Genomic DNA, 19,632 nt, shown 5'->3' on the forward strand with positions numbered 1-19,632 from the left:
ACTGCCTCAGCCTCCCGAGTAGCTGGGACTACAGGCATGTGCCACCATGCCCGGCTAATTTTTTCTATATAGTTTTAGTTGTCCAGCTAATTTCTATTTATTTTAGTAGAGACGGGATCTTGCTCTTGCTCAGGCTGGTCTCAAACTCCTGAGCTCAAACTATCCGCCCGCCTCGGCCTCCCAGAGTGCTAGGATTACAGGCGTGAGCCACTGCTCCCCGCCCCAACACTGGTTATTGTTAGCTGACACCACTCATTGCTGAGCTCTTAGGCATTTTTTGGTAAAGAAAGCAGGACTGTTTCTCTGCAATGTCAAGATGTCACCATCTTACTCTGAAAGAATCCCTCTGTTAGTGTCCCTTGATTAATCTTTTCTCTTAGGGGAAACAAAGTAGGGTGTTAGTTGAAAAAAAATTTAAGAATACCCCACCCAGGTTTTGTCCATGTAATATATCAATATTTCAAAAACCTAGGTGGCTCTGTGGTGTAATGGATAGTGCATTGGACTTCCAGAGGCTGGAGGCATTCAAAAACCTTAATACTTATTTTCTAATCCATTAAATTTTATATAAATATTTGTGATATAATTATATATCTCTCTTGTTCAATATTCATTGTCAGTGATATATTCTGTTGGTAATATACAAACATTTTAGATTATATACACTTTAGAATTAGAGATATTTTTCCTCTATGAAAATAAAGGGTCCCAGGAATATCTAAATCATGCCTGCCACTCACTTCTGCTCTCCCTGGGGCTTTTCATAAGATACACACAGGGAACATCAGGGAAATAAGAATCCAGGCATTATTTTATCATTATCTGGCTTAGTGCCCAGTTCTCCAGTATAGGACTCTCTGGAAAACTGGATTCTTTCGTTTAAGGCCAATGAGGAGCCTTCAACTGAATCTTGGAATGGTAGTACCTTCTAGTGTACCACGTATTATAGTTTGAATATCCCTAATCTAAAAGTCTGAAATCTGAAATGCTCCAAAATCTGAAACTCTTTGAGTGCCAACATGATGCTCAAAGGAAATGCTCACTGAAACATTTTGAATTTTGGATTTTCAGATTAGGAATGTTGATCTGGTAAGTGTAATACAAATACTTCAAAAATCTGAAATTTGAAATATTTCTGGTCCCACTCATTTTTGTATAAGGGATACTCAACCTTCACAGTAATTAGTGGTGATGACTGGCAAGCTCTGGCAAGTCTGTAATGGGAGAGGAGTGGCCAGGCCTTCCCCAGGGAGTTGAACCTTAAGTCCGTTTACCCACCTTGCCATGTAGGGAAAATTGAAAAGATTGAGAACAGATGCATGCATACCTTCTGCTAAATCAGTGGCTTCTGCTAATGGTGAGCATGGTGTGGTCATTCTTCCGCCTTTTAACCAATCAGATTAGCAACTTTTCCTCCCTTGGTATGGGGTAGTTAGGAGAAGATAAGTAAAGAGGCAAGCAGGGGGGCATTAAATATTGCCTCCCCCCATACATCTTTAAATTTTTTTAAGTCATAAATTTAAAATAAAATAAAAGCCACAGTATCAGAACCTATATGTATTTTCTTGGAGTTTAGTTCACTTAAATGGGAGTACTATCCAGCTGAGCTATTGTTAGTGTAAAAGTGAGCACAGTTGGGCAGAGGCTCTTGGATCAGCTTGGTGTGGTGGAGCCTGAGAGCTTTCCATTCAGGAACTCCCAGCTTAAGAGATATAGACTGTTGGCCTGTTTTTAGCCTCTTAATTGTTGTGTAAGGTAAAGGTTTTTTTTGTTTTTTTTTTTTACCAGGGAATTAATAAAAGGGATTTGTTAAGTTCTGTTTGAAAAGTGCCAACTGCTGCTGTTAGAGTTCCTTAGATGAATTGAAGCAGAGAGCTGGCCAGGCATTTTAGATACTCAGCATTCATGAAAAGATCAGTAATTATAGTTACTATTTCCTTAACAACTGGTGTGAGTTTTATAGGGAGATTTCTTTAAGTGGGACTATACTTGCCAATGAAAATGATTTCTTTATCTCATAAACCGTTTAACAATTGTTTCTTTTCATTTTCACAGGGAGCAAAGAGATGGTCCGAGTGATGCGGAAGAAGGGCATTGAGCATCATCCTAATTTTCGTGCGGTTAAACACGTCCCATTTGACCAGTTTATACAGTTGGTCGCCCATGCTGGTTGTATGATTGGGAACAGCAGCTGTGGGGTACGAGAGGTTGGAGCTTTTGGAACACCTGTGATCAACCTGGGAACGCGTCAGATTGGAAGAGAAACAGGTGTTTACCTTTGCTTATATTTCAATTCACTAGACTTTATACTATGTATAAGTTATTATAAGGTATGCATATATCAGTGCTGAGCATATATTTTTGTGAACAAGTGAGCAAATGAGGTTAATGACCAATTGTAGCCTAAAATCTATAGTCTATAAATAGCACACAGTGATTACCATATTTTTTAGAGCTCTGCTTACATTTTTATTGTCTTGTGATATCAATTAGTGCTAAGTGGTTTTTAGTTAATTATAGTCTTTGATGGCTGTCTTTAAGAGAGAATGTGGTTGAATCTGTCATAAGTATGTGAATGCTAGTCGTTCATTTTCTGAGCCTGGAATACAGTCCCTCCCATCAGTACTTCAGAGTATGGCGATTCCATTACATGTTACAAGTTGTTAAAAAAGTAGAGTTTGACAATTATAAGTAAGGTATCCCTCAATAACTAAGTGTAAGTTAAAGTATTATTAATGAATTTGCTAACTGAGCTAGGTCCTGTTGTTAGCATTAGTTCAAGTTCTAAAACCATCTACATGCAATGGAAACTAATGAAAGCTGTATTGAAGCTAATGGAAGCTGTAGCTAATGGAAAAATATATGTCATTAATGGAAAAAGAACTGGACTTAGAACCAGGGAGATTAGTTCCAGCTCTGCTCTTTCTCCCATTCTTCATAATTGCTACCTAGCTTTTTATTCTCTTTAGATCTTCTTCCCCTTTTATTCCCGGCATATTACTTTGCTCCTAATTTCATAGAGAAAATAGAAGCCATCAGATGGAAATTCTTTCAAATTCATTAATTCATTCATTAAGAACATATTTAATAAGCACCTGCCATGTGCTAGGCACTGGGAATTGGTGATAAACTAGACTAACGAGGGCTAAGCTGTCCTGTAACTTACATTCTGGTAAGAGGGGAGATAGATGACAGACGAAAAAAAAAAAAAAGAACAAAACCAAACCAGGATATCTATATGCTGTGCAGACTATAACACAACGTAATGTGATGGGCTACATGAGATTGGGTAAAGGAAGGCCTCTTTGAGGAGGTGAGACTTAAGCTGAGATTTGATTGACAAGGAGTCAGCTATGTGAGGATCCGAGAGAAGCAGAGGGAACAGCCAGTGTGAAGGCCCTATGGCGGGAACAAGCTTGGTGTATTTGAGAAACAGAAGGGCCAGCGTGGCGAGCAAGAGGCAGAGCGATGCAGATGGTTTTAGAAAAGGGGGCAAACTCATGTAAGCCAGGGTAAATCATTTGGAATTTTTTTTTTTTCTGAAAGATTTGGCAAAGATTTATTTTTTTTCATTTTCCAGACTTTTAAAGTAGACACAGATTTACTTACAATAAAACTGACTTTAAGAGCACACAAAAGCTGAGCACAAATGATAGGATTAAATTGGCAACCCAGAGCAATGAAGAGTAAGAGACCGAGTAGGTGCCTTTGACAGAAAACTGACACCTCAAGGTGATCACCTAACAGTTGGAAGCTGAAGTCCTTACACTGCAAAAGCAAGAACAGGTTAGAGCATCAGCTGTCCAGTGGAGCCTGTAGCTGTACTGTGATTTCTATGCATTGCTTAGGAACCATTAGCATAGTTATGTGTAGCATTTAGTAGACAACTTGCATCCACTTAAACACAATATTTTCTACAGTAGTTTAAATATAAGGCCACAATATTTATTTTAGACAAACCCCTTAAAATAGTAATTTTAATATCAATGTTATCCATTCTTTTGAAATAGAAAGCGTTTTAACTGAGTTAAGATTACAGGTAATTTTTAAAATACTACATATATCAAGACTAGTATATTAAAATTATTTATATTTAGATATTGTATCTAATATCCAAAGAAAATTCACTACCAAATTGATACAGTAGATATTAATCAGTCTGACTTGCTTATTAATTGATCCCATAGGTATGCTTATAGGTCAGCGTGGTTTTAGTGTCTACTCTTTCATTTTAGTAAAAGAAACGCAGCATTTATAGAACAAATAAGCACAAGCTATGCAGCCACCCAAGGATGATAATAATAGCTCTTCAGTCAGCTGTGTTGCAAGCTCAGATATAAATCCCTGCTATATGAACAAAGTCAGATTCCAATTTGTCATCAAAAGTTGCTGGTGGAGGTTGTCAGATGCCTTCCAGTACAGATCCCCAATCTAATGGCCAGCGGATGAGAGAGCAGCAGAGACAGAAGAAGAACCTTTAGGAATTCTGCCAAGAATATGCCCCCTTTCTTCATAAACACTCGTGTTCCTCGTGCTGGAAGTAGCTGTGCTTCAAGTGTTTCAAGAGGACCTCCTTGGGGAGAATATTTTCTGGCCGACTTGACCAATCCCATATCCAACCTGAGTTTTTCTTCAGGATGCACTCAACTTCTTTCCTTCTCTCAATGTAATCTTCCTCAGACTGAGAGCTGTTTTTTCTTCCAATGCTACGGGTATCTGTTTCGGAAGCTCAATTAATATCTTGTGTCTGTGAGGGAGGTGGGCTGTCACAGTGAGAACTCTTGAAACTGCTCAGTCCAGACTCATGCTGGGCATCCAGCAGTATTTTCTCCATGTCAGTATTATAAATAGAAACTGAGGCTGGAACTCTGCTCCCATTCCCACTGTTGCTAAAGTGCAGTTCTACCCAGGATGCCTGCAGGCTCTCCTGCAGCCCCGGACCCACTCTGCCACGTGGCAATGGGGGTCTGCACCAGGCTTCGTGCTGTGGGCTGCCCCTGCGGGCTGCACCTCGGCAGACAGGCAGACTGGTCGGGAGCGGGAAACTGAGCCAAGCAGGAGCAGTGGTGCCATGCCCCGGTGTCCAGCACTGAGAGAGGCCCACCGGGCAGGCTGGAATTTTTTCTAAGTATGATGGGAGGCCATTTATGGAGAAAATGCCACGATATGACTTGCATTGTGGAAAGATTGCTCTGGATGCCAATAAGGAGAGTGGAATGTGGTAGGGCAAGGGTGGAAGCAGGGAAACCAGTTAAGGGGCTTTTTCAGTTGTTCAGATGTGAGACGATAGTGGCTTGGACTAAATGATAGTATTAGAGATAGAGAAAAGTTAGATTTGCGGTTTGTTGCAATACTTGCTAATGCAAGTACTTGCTGATGGGATTTGTTATAGTACTTGCTAGAATGTGAGAGATGAAAGGAAGAAAGGAATCAATAATAAAGCCTAGATTTTTGGATTGAGCAGTGTGTTCTTTCCTGGTATTGGGAATAGCCAGGGAGGTACAGATTTGGGAGGGGATGGAATTAAGAGTTCTCTTATGGCCATGTTAAAGTAGAGATGCCTATTAGATATCAAAGCAGAGCTGGCTAGTAAGCAGCTAGATGGTTCCAGGAAGAGTTAGAGTTGGAGATATAAATTTGACAGTCATTGGCATGTAGATGGTATAGAGTTAGTTATCAGTTCAGCTGCTGTAAAAGAGAGACTCAAAATACTAGTGGCTTAAATAATATTTTCTTTCTTTTTCACTGGTATGGCAGCTCCACGGTCATCAGACAGTCTGCTTGATGGTTGCTCCAGCTCTTGCTATCAAGTCCATGTTTTAGCCTTCGGGAAGGAGGAAAGGGGAGGATGCCCTTCCCTTTAAAGGCATGACCTAGAAGTTGCAAATTTTCTTCTCACATCCATCAGAACTTAGTCACATGGCCACATCAAGCTGCAAACCAACCTTAAGGGTATAGCCTTTGGCTGGGTGATCAGATGCCCAGCTAAAAATTCTGTTGCTAGTGTAAAGAAGGGATATTGAGGATAATAGTACTCTGCCATAAATGGTATTTAAAACCCAGGGACTAAATGAGATTACCTAGGGACAACTTATAAATAGGCAGAGAGTAGAGTATAGGACCAATCTCTGGAGCCCTTCAGCATTTAGAGTTCTGGTGAAGAGGGAAGGGTCAGCAAGGAATACTGAAGAGGAACTACTAGTGAGGTTGGAGGAAAACCAGGAGAGTGTAATATCATTAAATCCCAGAAAATAAAGTGTTTCAAGGAGGTGGTGTTGGGACACTGCTGAGAGTTCATTTAAGATGTAAAAGAAGAATGGAACACTGAATGTGGCAACATGGTCTCTCTCTGTACTTTCTGCCACCACACTTAAATAAACTTATAAAAACATACATGCCCATTCATTCTTTCCTTCTTACCTTCTTTACAGCAGGGCGTGGGGTATAGGTGTAGGTGTCTCTTTGGTATGTCCTCTGCTCATCCTTCTGCCTGTGTTCTCAATCCCCAGCCTCCTGCCTTCTCAGGAGCCTATCCAGTAGTCCTCCTTTCTCCGCCGTGTGTGTTTAACCTCCTCGTTTGAACATGCCTAGGCCTCTCACATCTTAAAAACAAAACTACCACTCTCCAGCCACCACTGTCTGCTGCTCTTCTCTTCTTAGCCATGCCTGTTGAAAAACATGGCCAGTTTCGCATATTTACTCCCTCACATTGGTCAGGAAATGTGTGGAAAGTGACTGCCTGACCAGCTGAGTGAATGACTGGCTGAGTAGATGGAAGGCTGGGCAGGTTGAAAGAGAGTGGACCTGAGAGATGACTAGGCAGGTGGCAAGTCGATGCTAGATTAATCCACCTTATTTATTTCAATAAACAAACATGGAAATCTGGCTGGGCAAGGTGGCTCACACCTGTAATCCTAGCACTCTGGGAGGCTGAGGCAGGAGGATTGCTTGAGCTCAGGAGTTCGAGACCAGCCTGAGCAAAAGTGAAACCCTGTCTCTAGTAAAAAATAGAAATAAATTTGGCCCGGCAACTAAAAATATAAAAAATTAGCCGGGCGTAGTGGTGTACACCTGTAGTCCCAGCTACTCAGGAGACTGAGGCAGGAGGATCGCTTGAGTCCAGGAGTTTAAGGTTGCTGTGAGCTAGGCTGATACCATGGCACTCTACTCCGGGCAAGGGAGTGAGACTCTGTCTCAAAAAAATAACAACAAAAGACAAAAACATGGAAATCTCATCGAGAATGCTTTAAAAGGTATAAAGGTATAAAGTAGAAAAATTGATGTCTCCCTAATAAAAGAAGACTTATTTGAAGTGTGCTGGGTTTCAGGAGTAATTATGAGCATAATACACTGCTGCCTTCTTTATTCTTTGGATATTCCCACTTCCAAATCATTGTACTGTGTCACTGGATTTGCCTAGGGGAAAACGTCCTTCATGTCCGGGATGCTGACACCCAAGACAAAATATTGCAGGCACTGCACCTTCAGTTTGGGAAACAGTACCCTTGGTGAGTATACAACCTTTTTTTCTTTTTTGAGTGATTTAAAAGGGGAGCTACCTCAGTCACCATTTTAGAGCTGTGATCACTGTTTACTCATTTGAACAGAGCTTTCCTTCTAATGCCTAGGGGTCCCTAGCCGCAGGTGACAGGGCTTGCTCATATTGTACCACTTAGTACTCTACCCAGGGTTCCAATGTGGAATATGTTTTTTATTTGTCTCTGTTAATTAATTTAACACTTTTGCTAGGAAATACTTCTTTAGCCTAATTCGACTTTCTATAAGTATTAGAAAATAATGTAACTGATTTAAAAAAACATAGTCTAGTTCAACATTTTAATCAATTTTGACTGCCCTCCTTTCTATTTCGAATTGATGAGATTTTCCAGTATTTGAATATTTTATTCTGAAAATAATTTTGTTTTCTCAGAAATATAAAGATAAAAACTTTTTAGCAAAAAAAAAATGGAAGTACTTAGTTACAATGTTGCTAAAGAGATCCAGGTGTGATTTTATTTAAAAACTATGTTTTTAGTTCTGTGTAATTATGATTTATAGTTTATTTTTATTTTTTAATTGACAGATAAAATGGTATGTGTTTATTATGTACAACATGATGTTTTGAAGTACATATACATTGTAGATAGAGATGTTGTTATTTTAAAAGGAAGAAACACAAATTTTTACCTGAAGTCTCAGATTCTGTTAAACCATGCCCTCACTTTAACATGTATGGCAGAAGCACTTAATTTAATTGACTTTTTGGATATTGCAGTTCAAAGATATATGGGGATGGAAATGCTGTTCCAAGGATTTTGAAGTTTCTCAAATCTATTGATCTTCAAGAGCCATTGCAAAAGAAATTCTGCTTTCCTCCTGTGAAGGAGAATATCTCTCAAGATATTGACCATATTCTTGAAACTCTAAGTGCCTTGGCTGTTGATCTCGGTGGAACGAACCTACGAGTTGCAATTGTCAGCATGAAGGTAAAATAGTTCCTAAGCTCTTAGCTTTATATCCCATATGAATAACTAATTTTAAGAAGTGTAGTTGGAAGGTAGGACTGGAAACATACACAGGAGCTTGGAATCATTTGCCCAGTATTGACTTTTGGATCCATTACAATATTTATCTCACTGTTTTACTCATCATGAACATTTCAAAGAAGTAAATTCTCAGAGAATCCAAGGTAGTAGACTGAATTGGCAATGGAGAGACCCTTTTAGGCATCAGAGAGGGCTTTGCCACACAGGAGACCTGAAATTCTATACTTGGTAATAGTGTGGAGTATGGAGTATGCACGTTACTATTACTACCCAGGTGATGGTATCTGCAAATGGTGGGGGGAGTTGCTTCTTCTCTAGAACATGATCAGTTGCATGGGTTCTCCATTTTTGCATTTTTACAGTTCTGCTCTTAATTGAGTATAGCATACCTTCAATCTGTTAACCACACTATCATTACCACAATGTTGACAAGTTGAGAGTGCCTTCATAAAAATAACAAATTGTCCATGTTAAAATGATCTCTAATGACTTAGGAAGAATAAACCTACTAGAAAAATCTTTGAAATATTGTAAATATATAAAGTTTCAGAAGTCCATGAGAAATAGCAAAGATTTTAAACACGAAGTTGTAGGACATTTGTTAATATCATCAGGTCAAATAAGGAAAAGCAAAACAAAACATAATTTTCTCAAAAAAAGCCAAAAGGCCTCCCTTATAAATACTCCTTATAAAGTACTAAGAAAAATATTTTCTTAACATAAAGATGATTTATTCCATATCAATGGCCAACATCTTTTTTTTTTTTTTTTTTTGAGACAGAGTCTCGCTTTGTTGCCCTGGCTAGAGTGAGTGCCGTGGTGTCAGCCTAGCTCACAGCAACCTCAAACTCCTGGGCTCAAGCAATCCTTCTGCCTCAGCCTCCCGAGTAGCTGGGACTATAGGCATGCGCCACCATGCCCGGCTAATTTTTTCTATATATATATATATTTTTAGTTGTCCAGATAATTTCTTTCTATTTTTTGGTAGAGATGGGGTCTCACTCTTGTTCAGGCTGGTCTTGAACTCCTGACCTTGAGCGATCCACCCGCCTCGGCCTCCCAGAGTGCTAGGATTACAGGCGTGAGCCACCGCGCCCGGCCCCAACATCTTTTTTAATGGTGAAATTCTAGAGGCATTCCTATTGAAATCAAGAAGAAAACAAAGAATGTTGTCTGCAACATTATCTAACATAGTTCTGGAAGTTATGAAGGGAATTGAGCAAGGAACAGCAAAAATGGACATTATCAGCAGGATAAAACAAAAAATATTATTTATAGGCAATGTGAACAAATCATCTAGCTTATAGAGTTAATAGGACAATTGAGTAAGGTGGCTGGATGTTATGATAAGTATATTATCATATATTATATCAATAATTTTCTACTTATATGAAATTGTAGGCAAAGATTTGAGTTTTTTTCTAGGTGAGCGTTTGTCAACCCTACTTGCACATTAGCATTATCTGAAAGCTTTACAAAAATATAAATGCCTGGCTCCCACCCTGGACTCATTAAATTGGGATCTCTGGGAAAGGGGACCAGGCATTGACATTTGCTAACAGCTGCCCAGGTGATTCTGATGCACAGTGAAAGGTTGAGAAGTACTACTCTAGGTTTATTTTTGATGATAATCCTTAGTGACAGCTTTAACTCCTATATTTGATATATAAAAATCCATTAATTACAAAAGAATATAAAGGGAAGAAGAGATCCTATTCAGAACAACAGCAACAAAAACTCCTAAGAATAATTGAAACAAGAAAGATCTACATAAAGAAAATTATAAAACTTTACTGTAAATTTAAAGGCTTGAAAAAATGCCCTGGATTGAAGTGCTGAGTATTTAAAAAATGTCAGCACTTTTCCAAATTGGATTATAGGTTTGACATAATTAAGGTCAACATTTCAATGGGATGTTTTAAAAAGTTTAATTAAAATTATTGTAAATCACAATGGAGTTTTTAAAAGTTTAGCAACATTATTCTTAAATTTATTTAAACTAATACACAAGTGAGATACACAAAGAAAAAATGTAAAACCGAGAGTAATTAGGAGAGACTATCCCTGTTTGGTATTAAAACATATCACAAAGCACAGCAATTTAAACAGTGTGGTATTTGTGACAGCCAGCAAGGACATTGACCAAGTAAATGGAATATCTATACCATTATTGGCTTCAGTTACAGGGGATGATTAAAACTCAACTACTTAGGATAATTATTTAGTTGCCTCAGTATTTAAGCAGGAAAATTTTGTCAACTTAAAAGAGTAAAACGTGACCTTTTAATGAATGAGATTCAAATTAGCCAATATTCACCTTAAGCTTAACAGCAGGGCCTATCTTGTTGGCTGTGGTGTTGTCATTGCTTCAGCAGCCCTATATCAGGACAGATTCTCAGAAACTTCTTGAGCTTATTCCAGGGCTGGCCCAGACCAGGTAGTGGCTCCCTCCCCAAACAGTCATCTAAGACTGCTGTACTGTCCTGTACCAATGTCTGATTTATCATGAAAAAGGTCAAAATACTCACAGTATGCTCCTTAGGCAAGACCAGTGAGACAGATCTTGTTTTTCTCTTTTAGGGTGAAATAGTTAAGAAGTATACTCAGTTCAATCCTAAAACCTATGAAGAGAGGATTAATTTAATCCTACAGATGTGTGTAGAAGCTGCAGCAGAAGCTGTAAAACTGAACTGCAGAATTTTGGGAGTAGGTAAGATTACAAATTACATATCCAAGGAATGTTCATTTTAATGTACAAAATTTACTAGGTTCTGATGCATGACTGAATATCAAGTCAATGTCTACCCTGTGTATAGATGGCTCCAGGTCCTATCTGTGGGCCCCAAGCATGGAGAGTTTCTGGGACACCAGCAAGCATTGCGGGAGAAGCATTGATAGTGCTATAAATCTGTGAGGAGCTATAGATTTAGCTCAGAACTGCCTGGTATTTCCTGGCAGCCCTTGGTAGTATTTGTCATAGGAGAATTGTGGTTAAGAAGTTTCTGTTCTGAGCCAAGAATGTTGGCATACTTTCCTAAGATTGCTAATCAGAATTATTTTCCTTGTGTTTGTGGTGGAGCTCAGGCATTTCCACAGGTGGCCGCGTAAATCCTCGGGAAGGAATTGTGTTGCATTCAACTAAACTGATCCAAGAGTGGAACTCTGTGGATCTGAGGACCCCGTTATCTGACACTTTGCATCTCCCTGTGTGGGTAGACAATGATGGCAACTGTGCTGCCCTCGCAGAAAGGAAATTTGGCCAAGGAAAGGGACTGGAAAACTTCGTAACACTTATCACAGGCACAGGTAAGAGGGGTAAGGGAAGGCTGCTTCAGGAGGTAGAATGTATGTTGGGGCATGTCTTCCCCACTTAGGCAGTTACAACTCTGCCTTAGCCTTCACTTCCTGCTTGAGTAGAGCCTGATGGTGAGCCACCGTGAGAGCTTATGGCCTTTTCAGGTCTTCTTCTGAGCATGTCCCTTGCCCTAGGCCATACATGTGGCCTTCTACATTTCCAGGAAGTTGTCAGAGCTATTCAAAGCCCTTATTCACCAGAGCTTCTCAGCTCTTCCCCAGCTTTTCCTCCTGGTCTTTTTAGTTAGTCTATTGTATGCCCCAACTGTTATCCTTTGCTCTAGGCAGCAGAGACTAATACATTTTACCTGTAAATGTTTTTGACATCCCCCCCACGATATAACCCCTTCAGCACTGGGTTAGGTCTCAGGTGAGATAAAATAAAAGCAAGCCCTTTGAACTGGTCCTCTAGGGAGCTATCTGGCAGGTCAAAACAACCAACCACAATTTTTTGAGAATAGGTTCATCCTGCTCCCTCAGGTACTGGTATCCAGTACTGGTATCTTTATACCAGTACTGGGATTATGGGCTGTTGTTCAGGGTCATTAACAAGCTGGGGAATGGGTGAGGGGACCAGGGTAAGTTAAAATACCAGAAAGCTCTCTTATCGAGATTCCACTGTTTTGTTTTTGTTTTTTTTTTTTTTCAATTAAGCATTCTCCTAATGGTTGCAAACTTTTGGTTAGTTTCCAGAGTTCTGACACTTTTGCCAGTTTCTTTGCGGGATAGACTTTTGGAGTTCCCTACTCTATCATTTTCACTGACAGCCCAATTTGGTTTTTTTTTTTAATTAATTAATTAGAGGTCGGGTCTCGCTGTCTCCCAGGCTAGAGTGCAGTAGCCTGATCATAGCTCACTGCGCCCTCAAACTACTGGACTCAAGGAATCCTCCTAGCTCAGCCTCCCTAGTAGCTAGGACTATAGGTGTGTGCCACTATGCTTGGCTAATTTCGGGGGGTATTATTTATATTTTATATATATACACACATATATATAAATACACATATATATATATACATACACACACATAATTTGTATTGTTTATATTATTTATATTGCTCAGACTTGTCTTGAACTCCTGACCTCAAGCAATCCTCCTGCATTGGCCTCCCAAAGCACTCGAGTTACAGGCATGAGCCACCATGTCTAGGCACCTGTTTTGTGGTTTTCGTAAATTTTATTTTTATTGTACATATTTAAAGTGTACAATTTGTTTTTTAAGTGAGGAAATAGACTCAACTAGCAAATAGTCGAGCTAACATTTGATCTCAGATATGTCTAACTTCAAAACTTGTGTGTACTGTGTTACGCTACCTCCCTTTAAGGTCATGTACTTTTAGCTCATGCACTTCCTCCCTTAGTTCTGGACATAGGTTTAGCACTGGATACCATTTCCTAGCTCAGAGCAGTTAAACTCTATAACAAAAGATAGTCATTGAAATGCATAATTATGGAATCACAGATTTTTAGACATGGGTGGCATCAAGAAGAGGTAAAATCATATTTTATCCTCTGCTTCAGAAAGCAGGTGGTGGTGATACATTTTAAAGAGATTTTTTTCTCGGGTTTCCCTCAAAGCAGAGCCTGAGACAAGGATTCAGGTATAGGTATTTTCTTTTGGAGGTGATCCTGAGGAACAAGAGGGAGGGAATGGGAAGAGTGAAACAGAGTAGGAAGAAAGCCATTAAAGAACACATTATTGAAGTTGCCTCGAGGATAGCGGGGGTTGAAAATTTCCAGAACTCCCAAGAAGCCTACAGAACGCCATCCAGCATTGTCCACCTGGATCTGCTGGCTCCTGTCTCGTCTTGGTTGAGGGTTGCCTCTGGGTACTGTGTGTGCATGGCTGACTGGGCTCTTGCGTTGGTGTTGGAGAAGGCCTCAGTACGGGAAGAGGGGCAGCGCGTGCTTGAGTGGGGGTATGCTGTCAACACAAGGCGAGTCTGAGCTTGTACTGCCCTGTCCACCGCAGCCGTGTTTGAAATCATAGTGAGCCAAGCAGATGTGACATAGGGCGTCAGATCTATTAAAAATATTTCCATCCAAAAGCTGCCAAAGAAAGTTTTGGTGCTTTGTAAGCTTCAGCTATCTAGAAAAGTAGACATTATATAGAACCCCACCTTCCCAAGCTTTGCTAAGCAGGTGAGGCATTACCAAATCATAGTTTTCTGTTTCAGGTAAAGAACCACCTCAGTGATTTTTGTCTCTCACTGTAGGAATTGGTGGTGGGATCATCCATCAGCACGAATTGATCCATGGAAGCTCCTTCTGTGCTGCAGAACTTGGCCACCTTGTTGTGTCTCTAGATGGGCCTGATTGTTCCTGTGGAAGCCATGGGTGTATTGAAGCATATGCCTCTGGAATGGCCTTGCAGAGGGAAGCAAAAAAGCTACATGATGGTTGGTCTCTTTCTCTTGAGGAATTAGTAACCAAGTGGTAGGGAAGTACTTCAAAATAGAAATTCCAAAGAGAGCTGAACACCAAAGCCAGAACTTTTAACCTTTCACTTCTTAGAAGAAGAGCAGGGCTCCCTCATACTGAAGCTCCACAGTAGCCTTGGTCCTGATCTGTATTAACACTCTTCCTCTCCAGGGGTGGAGGTGGGCAGGGGTCTAGAGTACCAAGATAGCACGGAAGATTTCTCTCATTTTTCTTTTCACAGCCACTAGCAGAGGGTGGGTATTTAATACATATTTTAATGAAGAAATAAATGGATGAACATGTAATAGTTTTTGAACTCTGAGAGATTTGAATTAAAGCTGTTTCTGGACATGTTATGAAAGTCAAGATGGTTTCTAGTCTAATGCAAAAGAGAGTCATTTACTATCACTGTAATATAGTGTACCAAGTACAGTGAGAATGGTGGCCAAAGGATGTAGATAGATGCATGTAAGAAGGAAACCAAAGTTCGTTCCCTGTCCTCTCCATACGGGGGAGGGAGCGCGAGGGTTCTGTCCTGGGGTTGAGAGTCAGAGGATGAGTAGAATTAGCCAGGCAGGTTTGGATGGCCGCGTGAGCTCTTCCAGGCATGGAAACAGTGACGAGCAGGGCAGGGTGTGGTGAGCAAGAGGAAGCCAGGACCAGCAGGTAATGGAGAAGCCATTAAACAATTTTAGGGAAAAGTCATGGTCACGTCTGAATTTTAGATTTTTCACTAAACTGTAACTTTTTGTGTGGGGGTGCGGGGGTTGGGGAACAGTGGTGGAATGGAGGATGGCTTTAAGTGGGACAGTTCTAAAGTGACTTCCAGTTTTCTGGTTGGCCATCTCGGGGTTGGGAATAGGAGAGGAGCATGTTTAGGCAGAAGATGGTTGGGTGCCTGTGGACATCCAGGTCGAAATGCCTGAGAGGTTGCTGGACACAGGGGCCTATTCTCAGGAGTGATGACTGGGCTGAAGAGGGGTTTGGGAGCTGTTGGCAGTGAGGTGGTGGTTAGGCTATGACTGAGACCCAGGGGGAGAGGCAGGAGATGGAGTCAAGGATGGAATCCCAAGAAACACAAGCGTCTGGGGGGCAGGGCAAGGGATGAGAGGAAAACCAAAGTAGGGAGATGTCACAGAAGCCAAAAACGGGAGAGAGTTTCAAGGAGGAGAGAGTAGCCAATAATGTCTAGAGCTGATATGAGTTAGTGAAAATCATAAAAGTTCATTGGCTTTGGCCATGAAGATGTCATCTGAAGCCCTTAAAACAGTGTTTGTTTTTCAACCTTGTTGTCATTATCACCCCCTAAGGAGCCTATTTAGATGGTTTTTTTCCTAATTACTCCTCCCCCATGAAACTTTAGTACCACAGATATATTGTATATCTGTTTATGATTATGTACTGTATATACAGGACATCTGTGCTTCATACATAAAAGGAGTAAAATTTTTTTTGCCCCTAAAACCAATTTGTGAACATTTGCTGATGGAAAGGAGACAGTGGGCAAAGGCTGAGAATGCAGAAGAGGAAGGGAATGGAGTCCCTACAGGAGGGTCCCCGCAGAACTAGGTAGAGGGCCCAAGGGAGGGAATGGCGAGCGGAGATGTGTAAATACTGATGAGTGTATGCAGGGGAGGAAGGGCCCTGCCTGGTCCTGTCCTTTATCTGAGAGATAAGAAGTGTGGAAGTCTGTTGGTGGTGGGGGTGGAGGATCGAGGAAGTGGTGAAGGAGAGAGTGAGGAGGGAGAACAGGGGAGAACTGGCCCAGGGAGCTGTGGGAGCCCAGCGAAGGCAGGAGACTCATTGGCGTCCGGGCAGCAGTCTGCGCAGTTAGGGATTTCCTTCCTTCAGGGCCCAGTATAACAGCAGATCAGGAGGCAGATTGATCTGGGCTGGTGACTGATAGCAGACAGGACTACAGACAGCCACGGAAACACCACTGTTTACTTAGCATTTACTCCGGCCAGCACTTAACAAAGTAATTTATGGCAATTATCTCATTTAATCCCTAAAATCATCCTGCAAGGGTAGGCATTATTGCCCTCATCTAGAAGAGAGGAACGTACAAAGGTGAAGTGCCATGGGACGGGGTCACGCGGCTGTCGTGGCAGAGCTGGAACTGAACCCAGGCCTGTGTCTGCTCCTCAGCTGCTGCCGCAGGATCTAGGGCACTGGCAAGGAGTGCAGCCCTGCACCTGGGACGGACAAGGAGGGAGGTGAATGTGGGAGGAGCTGATAATTTGGGGAAAGAACACGTCAAGAACTCTGTCTGCTACTGGAAGTGAGAAGTGAGGGAGCCAGAGGAGTAGGAGGCGATAGTCAGACTTGAGGGTCTTCCAGGACCCTCTGGATTATGGACAACCAAGTAGCAAGAGGGTAACAAAAGACTTTGGGGGCAAAGCACGTAGATGTTCATGAATGACAAAAAGCTTTGCAATTGCAAGAAGAAAACACTGTCTTCCTGCTTAGGAGCTTGCTTTCACAGGCCCAGTCTAAGCTTGGCCTCCCCACAGCTCATTAATGACTGACTGCTTCTCCTTCTCACGCCGCCCAAACAGAGGACCTGCTCTTGGTGGAAGGGATGTCAGTACCAAAAGACGAAGCCGTGGGTGCACTCCATCTCATCCAGGCTGCGAAACTTGGCAATGCCAAGGCCCAGAGCATCTTAAGAACAGGTGAGCCTGTGGCTCCGGGTGGCTATGCACAGGAGGCAGCCTCAGGACCCCTGAAAAGACCTCGCTTTTCTCAGGGACCAGTGTTCTGCATTGTCTATTCAGAGGTATTTATTCTACTTATTGAGAGAGAAAAAGGGAACTGCATTCGAGGTATTTGGCAGCACTGCCTTTTTAAACAGGTGTTTGGTTTGGCTTTACAACTATGAAAATACTGCTTGTTCATTTTATAGGAAATTTAGAGAAATATAGGAGAGTTGTAAGAAAAAGTTTAACTTCCAAGATAGCAACTATTAACATTTCCTCCCAGTCATTCTGTTCCTTTTTTCTCAAGAGATAGTCTTGTTCTTTCACCCTGGCTAGAGTGCAGTGGTGTCATCATAGCTCACAGCAACCTCAAACTCCTGGGCTCAAGTGATCATCCTGCCTCAGCCTCCTGCGCAGCTGGGACTACAGGCACACGCCACCACGCCCGGCTCATTTTCTTATTTTTTGTAGAGATTGGTCTTGCTATGTTGCCTCGGCTGGTCTTGAACCCCTGGCCTGAAATGATCCTCCCACCATGGCCTCCCAAAGTGCTGGTATTATAGGCATGAGCTACTGCACCCAGCCCTTCTATTCATTTTTTTCTATTCATTTTAAAACATAGTTGAGATGACATAGTATAGCATGTACAATTTTATACCCTGCTTTTTTCACATGATCATTTTCTCGTATTAAGATAAAATCACGAACAGCTTTTAAAATACTGCTTCCCACTGAATGGTGTCGATGTACTTTACCACTTCTGCCCTCTGGCTCTCTTCTGCCTTCCTCTTTGGTGTTTTTGATTTAGCACTCCTGGAAACTTACTTTAATTTTTGTTTTCCTACAGCTGGAACGGCTTTGGGTCTTGGGGTTGTGAACATCCTCCACACCATGAATCCTTCCCTTGTGATCCTCTCTGGAGTCCTGGCCAGTCACTATATCCACATTGTCAAAGACGTCATCCGCCAGCAGGCCTTGTCCTCGGTGCAGGACGTGGACGTGGTGGTTTCGGATTTGGTTGACCCCGCCCTGCTAGGCGCCGCCAGCATGGTTCTGGACTACACAACTCGCAGGATCTACTAGGCCTCCACGAACAAAAACGGGGACCGAGACTCGAGAGCTCCCTCATGGAATCAAGTTCTTGTCTTTTAGATGTGCACTTCTTAAAAAGCAAATTTGGTATTTAACTGTAGGCGACTTTGGCAGGGAAGCGTTTTCGTTTTTTGTCTCCTCTTCTGAAGTCACCTTTCCCACCTCCATTTTTGTAGATGCTACTCTTTCTGATGTTTTCCTAATAGCCGTCATTTTAGCTCAGATTCTGTAAGTTCCAGTCACAATTTTCTGTGACAAAAGGAGCTACATAATAGATGAGGAAGCCTTAGGACTCTGCTTACTAACGTACCATTTAAACCTGCAGGCCTTGCTTGGGATGTGAGCTTCATCCTGGAGTTTGGATTAACAGTCCTTTGTCCTCTAACCCCAAACTCATTTCACAGAAATCCAGTCAAGGGAACAGAAGGAAAGCTTACCAGGAAAGGCTTAAGTACACTTTTATTTTGACAAGGTTTATTGGGGTATCTTTAAAAGTATATAATTTGATAAGCTTTGACATATGTATATATCAGAGAAACCATCACTACAATCAAGACATTGGACATATGTGTGGCCCCCAAATGTCATTTGTTGGAAGATGTTTTGTTATTACTCTGGCAGAACTTGTAAGAGACTTTAGACCAGGGATCTGAATTACAATGGCCTTAGTGACCTTGTCCTTATCTTCTTAGGGACAGCTCAGAAGCCACTAGGACTTACAGCCTCTGAAAGGAGATTAACTGTCCCAAAAGGATCTTTGCTACTGACCAGCAGACACCTCTCCCTTCAATAGCTTTTCCTATTACGTTGAATATGACAGTGTTTAAGGCAGTGTTTGTATGTGTTATAACTAGAGCCCAGATCTGTGAATCTGGATTCTGGCTAAATAATCTGTGCTTTCAGTGGTGTCAAAATACAAAAGCCAAAGTTCTGGCTATTATTTACAACCTGGAAGAAATACTAACTGCCACCATTTATTAAGTGCCTACAGTGTGCCAGGCTCTGAACTAGGTGCTTCATAAACATTGTCCTAAATTCTCTCAACTTGTGAGGTAGCTGTTTTAACAAATTCCTATTTTATAGGACTTCATGTGTTTAAGTGACATAATTAAAGCTTTGGGACTAGTGAGTCTTAAGAGAGAGGCTTTGATCCCAGGTCTTCTGTGCTTTTTCTGCCAAGACATACCACCTCTCATTTCAAAAACATTTTCAAGGCCGGTGTGGTGGCTCACACCTGTAATCCTAGCACTCTGGGAGGCCGAGGAGGGAGGATTGCTTGAGCTCAGCAGTTTGAGACCAGCCTGAGCAAGAGCGAGACCCTGTCTCTACAAAAAGAAAAACTAGCCAGGTGTGGTGGTACATGCCTGTAGTCCCTGCTACTTGGGAGGCTGAGACAGGAGGATCGCTTGAGCCCAGGAGTGTGAGGTTGCAGTGAGTTATGATTGATGCCACTGCACTCTACCTGGGGCGACAGAGCGAGACTGTCTTAAAAAAAAAAACAAAACCCTTTCAAAATGCTA

General features: G+C 41.6%; 1 protein-coding gene and 1 pseudogene across 1 annotated transcript in view; one reads left to right on the forward strand and one right to left on the reverse strand.

The window, feature by feature from the left end:
- The window catches only part of GNE (glucosamine (UDP-N-acetyl)-2-epimerase/N-acetylmannosamine kinase), a 37,348-nt gene extending 17,996 nt beyond the window's left edge, over positions 1 to 19,352 (forward strand). Inside the window, exons 5-12 of the mRNA XM_012656543.1 lie at positions 2,056 to 2,268; positions 7,421 to 7,508; positions 8,276 to 8,486; positions 11,127 to 11,256; positions 11,631 to 11,852; positions 14,117 to 14,299; positions 16,880 to 16,996; positions 17,868 to 19,352. Of these exons, the coding sequence (XP_012511997.1) occupies positions 2,056 to 2,268; positions 7,421 to 7,508; positions 8,276 to 8,486; positions 11,127 to 11,256; positions 11,631 to 11,852; positions 14,117 to 14,299; positions 16,880 to 16,996; positions 17,868 to 18,103 (1,400 nt within the window). The 3' untranslated portion in view covers positions 18,104 to 19,352. The remainder of the gene's footprint in view (positions 1 to 2,055; positions 2,269 to 7,420; positions 7,509 to 8,275; positions 8,487 to 11,126; positions 11,257 to 11,630; positions 11,853 to 14,116; positions 14,300 to 16,879; positions 16,997 to 17,867) is intronic.
- On the reverse strand, positions 4,380 to 6,664 carry LOC105819523 (annotated as a pseudogene).
- Positions 19,353 to 19,632: the final 280 nt, after the last annotated feature.

This window comes from Propithecus coquereli, unplaced genomic scaffold, assembly GCF_000956105.1.
Source record: "Propithecus coquereli isolate 6110/MARCELLA unplaced genomic scaffold, Pcoq_1.0 Scaffold114, whole genome shotgun sequence".
NCBI lineage: Eukaryota > Metazoa > Chordata > Mammalia > Primates > Indriidae > Propithecus > Propithecus coquereli.